This window comes from Azolla caroliniana, unplaced genomic scaffold, assembly GCF_043228905.1.
Source record: "Azolla caroliniana isolate FFs.n. ecotype wild unplaced genomic scaffold, voAzoCaro1.0.p SCAF_8, whole genome shotgun sequence".
NCBI classification, from domain to species: domain Eukaryota; kingdom Viridiplantae; phylum Streptophyta; class Polypodiopsida; order Salviniales; family Salviniaceae; genus Azolla; species Azolla caroliniana.
Genome location: NW_028230443.1, coordinates 20,541,387 through 20,552,008, shown reverse-complemented (window position 1 = coordinate 20,552,008; position 10,622 = coordinate 20,541,387). Strand labels below are relative to the sequence as shown.

Genomic DNA, 10,622 nt, shown 5'->3' with positions numbered 1-10,622 from the left:
TCTACAGCTTGATGAGGAAGACTTCTTGAAAGAGAAAAATATAGTTTTTCCACGAATTAGTTTGGAGGATAGTGTCAATGCATCACCACATGCCCAATGGACCTTTCCATATCAAACAAACACGCATACACACAAGTGTGTGCAAACAAACAAACATAACTACATACATTGAAACACAAAATCATACACATTCCTATTCCTAATGTGCTTGCCTTCCTCTCATTGTCGACTTCAAGGGCAAGTTAAATTATAGTTGCTTACACAGCTTCACTAGGAAGTCACACTACAATCAAGTTTCTAGTAGATTGACTAACAGCCTACTATGCAAAAGTATCTAATATAAGCCAATTGCTTTTGGCCATTTGCTCATGGACTTTCCACAACATCTTCATTTGTTTGTTAATTTATTATTCTAGTCTCTAGAAATGTTCTTCCTAGTCAAAGTGTTAAATTTGTTGTATTCAATTTGTTTTACTTTATCTTGCCAATAGTCTTTGTATGGCACACGTCTCCGTCCTCATTTGAAGACTATGTGTTGTTTTTCCACACTTTAAACTTACTTTATTTGGGTGCTTATCTTTCTTGTCATCTTCAAATTACACCCTAGAGAGTCAACTTATTCTGCCTCTGAGACAAATTAAACTAAAAACGAAAAAAAACAACAAAGAATGTGTATTACAAAATTAAATTACCCTAACATGTCCATATTTTTATGTGCACAATAATGATTGAAAAGCCATAACTTAATAGAGAAATCATGTGCTACGCTAAACACGATGGATGACTAGGACAACTTATCCACCTGAGGCATCGAGGTGATGCATTGTGGGTGAGGTTAGTATAAATTAGTGCGAAAATACGACATTGTAGGTGAGGTTAGTATAACTTAGTGCGAAAATACGACACGACTTTTATGCTCAAGCTCTACATTTTTTTCGAAATTCCTATATTGGTTTTTCAAACCCTAGGTTTGGATTGTTCAAAGTTATAAAGTTGGTCATACATCCTATTCAATCGAGAGACTTTGCATTCCATTTTGCCACGATTCCTTATCTAGAAAAAGGTCCCTTGTGTCCGTGTCTATGTGTATTAAAAGACTTTGGATTCTTATGCATGTATATATAAATAGAACACATCGGGTCCGTCTCTTTGAGTCAGACCATCACTAATTACAGATCAATTAGCTTAATTAATTAGTTAACGAATCGTTAAATCTTTATTTATTTACTTATTTTTCAATGACTTCCGTGGTGGCGATGCAATACAGCGGCGCCGCCGTTCTGTTGGCGGCGCTGCTCCTCTTTGCCGGCTTTCCTTCCACCTGCCTCGCCCAGCAGTGCGGCAGCCAAGCCGGAGGAGCCGTTTGCGCCGATAATCTCTGCTGCAGCCAATACGGCTACTGCGGCTCCACGAGCGATTACTGTTGCACCGGCTGCCAGAGCGGGCCCTGCACCTGCTCCTCCTCTCCTTCTGGCGGCGGTGTCTCCTCCATCATCACCAGCGCCATCTTCGATCAGTTCCTCTCCCAGCGGAACTCGGCTCCCGCCAACGGCTTCTACACTTACGACGCCTTCCTCACAGCGGCTGCCGCCTACAGTGGCTTCGGCACCACAGGCAGCTCCGACGTCCAGAAGCGCGAGCTCGCGGCGTTCTTCGCCAACGTCGCGCACGAGACAGGAAGTATGTGACCAAGACAGACAGTAACGAATAACCCTACCTCTCTCTTTCTCTCTGTCTGTACATATTTTGAACCATGGAGCCATAATATGTTGATAAATATATGTGTGGTCTCAGGTGGACAATACGTGGAGGAGATCAACAAGGACACTTACTGTGACACGACATCCGGTGTCTCGTGCGCATCCGGCCAACAGTACTACGGCCGCGGGCCCCTCCAGCTCACGTGGAACTACAACTACAAGGCCGCCGGAGACGCCATTGGGTTCGATGGAATCAACAACCCCGGGATTGTCGCGTCCGATCCCACTATCTCCTTCAAGACGGCCGTCTGGTTCTGGATGACCAGCTCCTCGCCGACTTGTCACAACGCCATGGTGAATGGCAATGGGTTCGGTGCCACGATCAATGCGATCAACGGGGGCCTCGAGTGTGGAAGCAACCCCTCGAACCCGGCCGCCCAACAGGACCGGATCCAGCTCTACCAGTCGTTCTGCGGCACCTTGGGTGTAGATCCAGGATCCAACCTCTCTTGTTAAAAATCACGCGTGTTATATGAAGATGCTAACAAGGCTTGGTGAATAATACATACCTCTTGGCATGATCTGTAACTTTGGCCATCACACGAAAATGTCCATGTTGTAACATTCTCATTGAATAATAGATCTAGCCTTTACCCAATCTTTCCAAATGATTAATCAACCATATGGCTTCACTCTTTCCTCATGGTCGAAAAAGTGAAAACAACACTACGAGGCTATACCATGGTTGCTATCAATGCTAGAAATCTCAATTCATCGCGTATTTTGTATTGTCATCTAGCTATCAACACTAGAAAATTGAATTAGCTTGAAATCTCATATATGCGATACATCGTTGGTAGAGATCTAAATTGATCCCAAAATTCAAATAGTGGAGTTAATGTGACTTTGATATAGTGGAGTTTATTTACGAGGGTTAGATATTGCTAGAAATCCCAACTTGTCCACGACTTTGGATGGGGAGAGAAGAAACCAATCACGTTGAGTCATCGCAATCCGACCTCGACAATCCGACCTCAACAGGGGACCAAAAGTAGGATTTTGTATTTGGACAAGATACGAGATTTTGAACGATTGTTGTAGAAGAGTAGGTGCATATGAAATGGTTACTCATTGTATGAGCATGTCATTTTGATCCAAATGTTGAAGGACGTGTGACACAGTGTTAAGTAAAATTCAAAGATTTAGTCACTCTAGTATTTCGCATAGAGTCAAATATTTTGTTATCCTTGCACAATTCCGTAGATCTAAAGTATTTTGAATAGATCTAAACACTCTGGTATTTTGCAATCTTGTTCTAATTAAGAAAGTTTTTAACATAAAGTCGTTATAAGGGGTTTTTAACATGTTGATATCCTCTTAAAATAGTGAACTCTCCTAGTTTTAAGAATGATTAATTTCTTTAAATATAATAAACACCCCTTTTTTCAAGAAGGATGAAGAGCGTATTGTGAAAAAGTATCATGTTCTAATAGTGGGTAGGGTGTTATAATTGATAGGTGTCAATTAGGTTCTCCCAACGACTGTGTACAAGACAATTCCCTCCTTGTTGATAAGTAAAATGGGCAAATATTGTTTTGTCATATTGAGTTCGCATACGACCAATCCATAAATCCTACTACTTCCATTCAATCATATTCACCTGAAACTTTCCACACATCTTATGGTGGGCACTGGAGATTCCCACATTTTTCTTGGTCACATCAAGTAGTTTCACATTAGTTTGAGAACATGACAACATTTTTGCTCAAGCATAGCATGTCTTTTAAAGAAAAATGTTGATAAAGTCCCGTTGACATAGGATACAGTGACTAACTACATCTCTATGTTCATTGATAATGTGAGTATTTGTTAATATTGAGTTCACATTTGGGCAATTCATAATTTATGTAGTGGAGACAAACTAGCCTAATAGTATGTAGTGACTAACTACATCTCTATGTTCATTGATAATGTGAGTATTTGTTAATATTGAGTTCACATTTGGGCAATTCATAATTTATGTAGTGGAGACAAACTAGCCTAATAGTATGAAGTGACTAACTACATCTCTATGTTCATTGATAATGTGAGTATTTGTTAATATTGAGTTCACATTTGGGCAATTCATAATTTATGTATTGGAGACAAACTAGCCTAACTTTCCGTGGAATTGGAAATTCCCACCTTTTTTTTCATCACTCTTCTTATGGCCACGCGCTCATTGACTTAATTGAGTATCATCTTCATTTGTTTATTATCCTAGAATATTCATCGTAGTCAAATTGCTGATTTGCTCGTTTTAACTTGAGCTACATTATTTTTGCACTAGCCTAGAATATTCATCCTCATCTCTTATGGCCACGTGCTCATTGACTTAATTGAGTAACATCTTCATTTGTTTATTATCGTAGAATATTCATCGTAGTCAAATTGCTGATTTGCTCTTTTTAACTTGAGCCTTTGCATCGCACATCTCCATCCTTAGTAGAACGCAATTAACACAAAACCCTATGCTCAATGTGAGCCTAATACACATTGTAGTGCATTACCACTACTACATCCCCTAAGCGGATTGTGTATTCGAAGAAATCAATGTAGAACATATCCATCAATCTCTGATATATCTTGAACAAGCAAGAATTGGTGGATATATTTACCAAATTGCTTTGAATGGAATTTTTTTGGCAACACAACCAATGTCCACTTGATCTACTGAATTGAAGGCAGAGTAAAAGACAACTTATTGTCCAATTCACAATTCAACACAAATAAGAATTTGAGAGGGCACTAAAAGAGGGCTTAATTTTTAAAAGAAGGTTTGGTAAATCTAAATTTGAGTGTTATAAGGAATATTTTTATTAGTCACTTGAGTCATTAGTATACATATATGTATGAAAAGGTCTTTGCATTAATTCAAAAAGTAATTATTAGGGGTCTTGAACACGTCGACACACTCATTAAATATGATGAACCCCCCTTGTTTCAAGAATGATTAATGTCTTTAAATATCATGAACTCCTTGGTTTCAAGAATGATCAATACAAAATAGCACATTGTGCAAAAGTGTCGTGTTGTGATAGTGGATAGGGTTCTATACTTGATAAGTGTCAATTACAAACCCCCAATGATCGTGTACATGACAACTCATGGAAATAAGGTTAAATAATAAAAATGATTGTGCCCTACTGCCTGTCGAACGTCGTCTTCTAGCGGGTCCGAGAGATTGTCACATTTTTCTTCGTCGATTAAGAAAAGGAGTAATATTCTCGAATATGCGTGAGTATGCCGAAGAGACAATTGGCGACGGAGCCTCGAATCAACAAAGCGCGTGCCTAATGACTAACTAACTACATCTCTACGTCTATATAAACAAACACATACAAGGGGAGGTTCTTGTCACATACAAATTAAATCAAACAAACTTATTCATTTATACTTGAAAGAGTTCTATGGCCACGACGCAGCGGCAGTACTTGGGCGGAGTCACTTCCGTTCTGTGGGCGGCGCTGCTCCTCTCCGGCACGTGCCTTGCCCAGCAGTGCGGCAGCCAGGCGGGAGGCGCCACGTGCGCCAATAATCTCTGCTGCAGCCAATACGGCTACTGCGGCTCCACGAGCGATTATTGTGGAACCGGCTGCCAGAGCGGGCCCTGCACTTCTTCCTCCTCCGGCGGCGGCTGCAACCCGGCGTGCGCCTCAAACCTCTGCTGCAGCCAGTACGGCTACTGCGGCTCCACAAGCGATTACTGCGGCACCGGCTGCCAGAGCGGGCCCTGCACCTCCTCCTCCAGCGCTGGTGTCTCCTCCATCATCACCAGCGCCATCTTCAATCAGTTCCTCTCCCAACGGAACTCGGCTCCCGCCAACGGCTTCTACACTTACGACGCCTTCCTCGCAGCGGCTGCCGCCTACGCTGGCTTCGGGACCACCGGCAGCTCCGATGTCCAGAAGCGCGAGCTAGCGGCGTTCTTCGCCAACATCGCGCACGAGACAGGAAGTATGTGACCAAGACAGACAGTAACGAAAAACCCTATCTCTCTCTCTCTCTCTCTCTCCCTCTCTCTGTGTACATATTTCGAACCATGGAGCCATAATATGTTGGTAAATATTTTGTGGTCTCAGGTGGACAATACGTGGAGGAGATTAACAAGGCCACGTACTGCGACACATCGTCGGGTGTCCCTTGTGCGTCCGGACAGCAGTACTACGGCCGTGGCCCCATCCAACTCTCATGGAACTACAACTATAAGGCTGCTGGGGATGCCATCGGGTTCGACGGAATCAACAACCCCGGCATCGTCGCCTCCGATCCCACCATCTCCTTCAAGACGGCCGTTTGGTTCTGGATGACCAGCTCGTCACCAACGTGTCACAATGCCATGGTGAACGGCAATGGGTTCGGTGCCACGATCAATGCGATAAATGGGGGCCTCGAGTGTGGAAGCAACCCCTCAAACCTGGCCGGCCAACAACACCGAATCCAGCTCTACCAATCGTTCTGCAGCACCTTGGGTGTAGATCCAGGATCCAACCTCTCTTGTTAAAAAACATGTGCGTCACGTGAGGTTGCTAACCCAATCTTGGTGAATAATACCTCTTGGCATGATCTACTTTGGCCATCACATGAAAATGTCCATGTTGTAAAATTCTCATTGAATAATAATAGATCTAGCCTTTACTGTTCTTTCCAAATGATTTACCAACCATATGTCTTGACTCTTTGCTCACGATCCAAAAAACGAAAACAACACTACGAGGGTATACCATGGTTGCCATCAATGCTAGAAATCTCCATTCATCGCGTATTTCGTATTGTTATCTAGCTATCAATGCTATAAAACTGAATTTGTTTGAAATCTCATATATGTTAAACATAGCTGGTAGACGTCTAAATTGATCCCAAAATTCAAATAGTGGAGTTCATTTATGAGGGTTAGATATTGCTAGAAATCACAACTTATGCACGATTGTGTATGGGGAGAGAAGAAACTAAATCGCATTCAATCATCACAATCCTGCCTCTAGAGGGGACCAAAAACAAGATTTTATATTTGGACAAGATACGACATTTTCAACGATTGTTGTAAAAGAGTAGATGCATATGAAATGGTTAATCATTGTATAAATGAGTGTGTCATTTTTAATCCAAATGTGGAAGGACATGTGACATTATCTTAAGTAAATGCAAAGATATTAATCACTCTAGTATTTTGCCTAGAGTGAAAATATTTTGTTATCCTTACACAATTTTGATTGCCATTTTGAATAAATCTAAACCATTCTGGCATTTTGCAATCTTATTCTGATTCAGAATGTTTGGATTGATCATATTGTGTTCGCATGCGACCAATCCATAAATCCTACTACTTGCATTCAACCATATTCATCTGACACCTTTCCAAACATCTTATGGTGGGCCCGCGCAATTGCCACGTTTTTCTTGGTCACATCATAGAAAATTCCCACCTTTTTTTTCGTCATGCTATAACTCTTCGGCCTCATCTCTCATGGCCACTTGCTCATTACCTTAATTGAGTAACATCTTCATTTGTTTATTATCCTCGGATATTCATGGTAGTCAAAATGTTGATTTTCTCTTTTCAACTTGAGCATGCATCTCCATCCTTAGTAGTGTGCAATTAACACAAAACCCTATACTTAATGTGAACCTAATACACATTGTAGTGAATTACCACTACTCATCCCCTAAGCCGGTTACGTAGTCAAAGAAATCAATGTAGAACATATCCATCAATCTTTAAATTGATATATCTTGACCAAATAAGAATTGGTGGATATATTTACCAAATCGCATGGAGTGGAAAATGTTTGGCAACACAACCTACCTCCTCTTGATCTACTGAATTGAAGGCAGAGTAAAAGAAAGCTTATTGTCCAATTGAGTATACAACACAATTTAAAGGGCACTAGAAGAGGGTTTAAAAGAAGTTTTGTTTCTAAACTCTCCATAGGGTAAATCTAAATTTGAGACTTTAAGGAATATTTTTATTAGTCACTTGACTCATTAGTATACATATATGAAAAGGTCTTTGAAATAATTCAAAAAGTCATTATTAGGGGTTTCAAATGTGTCGACAAACTCATTAAATATAATGAACTCCCCTGGTTTCAAGAATGATCAATAGAATATCGTGCAAAAGTGTCGTGTTGTGATATTGGATAGGGTTGTATACTTGATAAGTGTCAATTACATTCTCCCATTGATCGTGGACATGACAACTCATGAAAATAAGGTTAAATCATGAAAAAGATTGTGCCCTACTTGCTTGTTAGTAAAGTGGGCTTATTCATATCGACTCAGCATACGACCACTCTATACCTTGTTTTGCTTGCAATCAACGATATTAACTTGACACTAGCCGAACGTCTTCTAGTGGGTCCGGGAGATTGTCATATTTTTTTTCGCCAACCATCAAGGAGTAATATGCTTGATTATGCCCAAGAGACAAATGGCAACCCAGTCTCGAGTCAACCAAGGGCTTGCATAGTGGATAACTACCTACATGTCTATGTCTATATAAACATATGGGTGAAAGCACAGTACGGTGTACCAACTTTTGGCCAAAACTTTAGTACTAATTCCATGAGGAAAAACTTAAAAATGTAAAAATAAATCCAATATTTGGGTTTAAAAAGTTGATCACTTGTCTTAAAATTAAAAGTCACATTCAATGAAAATAGATTTCAAATATGAATAAACATCACTTGTGTTAAAATCCTAGGTAATGTTGTAAGGAGGTCTTAACTATATAATTTCTTGAGTTGTCAGTCAATCATGAAGATAGTCAGCCTGTCTCTCTTCCACTCTATATCTCTTGGCAAATAACAGGTTTATCTCGAACTGTTAGTTAGTTAGTCAATTAGTCTCTGTCTCTCTCTCTACACTTGGTAATTCCCTAGGTTCGTACCTCCTCTCTCTCGCACTCTTTCCTTCCCCCTTCTACTCGTTTATTCACTACGTTCGTACCCCCCTCCCTCCCTCCCTCCCTCCCTCCCTCCCAGATCTCTCTTCCAACTTCTGCATAGGTTTCTCCACGTTCTTTGGTCACCCTGCAAACCCTAAACCCATTCCCTACTTGTCGTGTCCTCTTTGCAACAACAATACGCTCAGGTGTTGTATTGTGTCCTCGCTGCATCGACATTAGGTCTTCAACTGTGTCCTTGTCGTGTCCTCTCTCTTAGGTATTCTCTCTCTCAACCGTTGTACTGTGTCCTCGTAACACCGAGCTTTCCTCTGCTGCCCGCGTTCTCTCTCTCAAGCGTTCTCTAAAGTGTGGTCTACACACCGTGTCCTCTTCGCATCGGTCTCTGCTCTGCTGGTCATGTTCCCTCTACCTCCAAGTGTTCCCTCTACCTGGTTCCCTCTACCCGGTGTGTTTCAAATGCGTCCCCTCTTCAAAGACTTCAACAATGACATTTGGTACTTGCTTTACTATATGTTTGTATGTTTGATTCTATCTGTTTTTGTCATTTTCTATCTATTTCTTTACATCTGCAACCATAACGATGTTTGGGACATGTTTATCTATATGTTATTATCTTTTAGGGTTTTTTTGTTGTTGTTCTCCCTTGATCATTTGAGAGCTTTGTACATGCATATGCTTGATTTTGAGAGTCGGTCAACATGTGTATATGTTAAGTATCGGGAGTTAACATTATGTTTCATATCCGACATCTCCTTGAATTGTATATTATTTAATATTGTTTACTATTGTTGTGCATGATTTATTGTTATTTACTATTGTTGTGCATGTGAGGCGAAGAAGAGAGACAGGATTCACATGACAAGGAAGACACCCACAAAGAAGAAAATGGTCACCAAAAATGTCATCACACCATGCAAGGAAAGAAAAAGGACCCCCATCAAAGAAAGTAAGATGACCCCTACTAGAGGGAGGTTGAAGTTTTAAGCAACTCAGGGAAAAAAGGTTCACACAAACATCCTTCGAGGTACAAAATTGGGATGGGGTTATTTCCTTCGTGCACGGCCTTACACTTATGAAGACCTAGACATGTGGATGATGAAAACTTGGGGCTCATCATAACCCAAGACACAGAGAGGTTTCCACCTCACTCAATTGAAGAAGGATTATATCAGTGAACTAAAGTCACGATATGAACAAGTTTATGATACGAAACATATCCTAAACAATGAGGTAGGATCTGTCTTTGCATGTGGATTTGCATGTGAACTCCATGGTGGCATTGAATTTGATTGGGAAGATTTTGCTCATCATCGATCATCACATTATAGAGGTTCCTCAAGTACCAACACTACCATGAAATCTGAGGGTACCTCTCATATTGAAATCCCAACTTGGACATTTGTGTTGACTCAACAAATTGCAAAACAGAAAGCCACACTGACAGAAAAACATGAAGAGCGATTGTTGCGATGTATAGCTTCCATGCAAACAAAAATGCAAGCACTGTTGGCCGATTTGGAAGAAGTTTCATCTGGTGAGATGGCAGCAGAGAAACAATTCACATATATGTCGAATACATACGAATGAATTGCATCAACAATCCAAAATTCAGAAAGTGAGCAATTATCAACCTTAAAGCTGCATTAAGAGAATCTAACATGTTTGATGAAGGGTCTAAAAGAAAAAGGTTTAGATACTCTATGTCCAAATGTAGTTGAGCACCCCGCTTGCATGGAAAGTACAATTAGAAACATTACTATATCACGGTAATGGTTTGTTAATGTAAACGTGCGAAAGCATTAGATAGAACCGGCTCAGCCAGATAGCAACAGAGAATAAGATGAAGGTTTAATGGAGAAGCTTAATACACAGAGAGAGAGAGAGAGAGAGAGAGAGAGAGAGAGAGAGAGAGGAGAACATAAACTCAATCCAAAATATCACTCTAAAACTCTGTACATACAACGTTGTAAACAACA

The 10,622-nt window shown here is 40.6% G+C and overlaps 2 protein-coding genes across 2 annotated transcripts; both read left to right on the top strand.

Moving 5' to 3' along the window:
* Window positions 1-1,201: 1,201 nt before the first annotated feature.
* On the top strand, window positions 1,202-2,358 carry LOC147861297 (endochitinase 4-like). Its single transcript, XM_087323302.1, has 2 exons — window positions 1,202-1,680; window positions 1,795-2,358. The coding sequence occupies exons 1-2, from the start codon at window positions 1,239-1,241 to the stop codon at window positions 2,214-2,216; spliced, it is 864 nt and encodes a 287-aa protein (XP_087179428.1). The 5' UTR covers window positions 1,202-1,238; the 3' UTR covers window positions 2,217-2,358.
* Window positions 2,359-5,112: 2,754 nt separating this feature from the next.
* On the top strand, window positions 5,113-6,318 carry LOC147861296 (endochitinase 4-like). Its single transcript, XM_087323301.1, has 2 exons — window positions 5,113-5,696; window positions 5,822-6,318. The coding sequence occupies exons 1-2, from the start codon at window positions 5,150-5,152 to the stop codon at window positions 6,241-6,243; spliced, it is 969 nt and encodes a 322-aa protein (XP_087179427.1). The 5' UTR covers window positions 5,113-5,149; the 3' UTR covers window positions 6,244-6,318.
* Window positions 6,319-10,622: the final 4,304 nt, after the last annotated feature.

What these genes read in the sequence shown, in the direction of transcription:
- LOC147861297 (XM_087323302.1), top strand. Translation starts at nt 1,239, where the DNA reads ATGACTTCCGTGGTGGCGATGCAATACAGCGGCGCCGCCGTTCTGTTG. An exon ending in CGTCGCGCACGAGACAGGAA is followed by an intron (nt 1,681 to 1,794) that starts GTATGTGACCAA and finishes GTGTGGTCTCAG; the next exon opens with GTGGACAATACGTGGAGGAG.
- LOC147861296 (XM_087323301.1), top strand. Translation starts at nt 5,150, where the DNA reads ATGGCCACGACGCAGCGGCAGTACTTGGGCGGAGTCACTTCCGTTCTG. An exon ending in CATCGCGCACGAGACAGGAA is followed by an intron (nt 5,697 to 5,821) that starts GTATGTGACCAA and finishes TTGTGGTCTCAG; the next exon opens with GTGGACAATACGTGGAGGAG.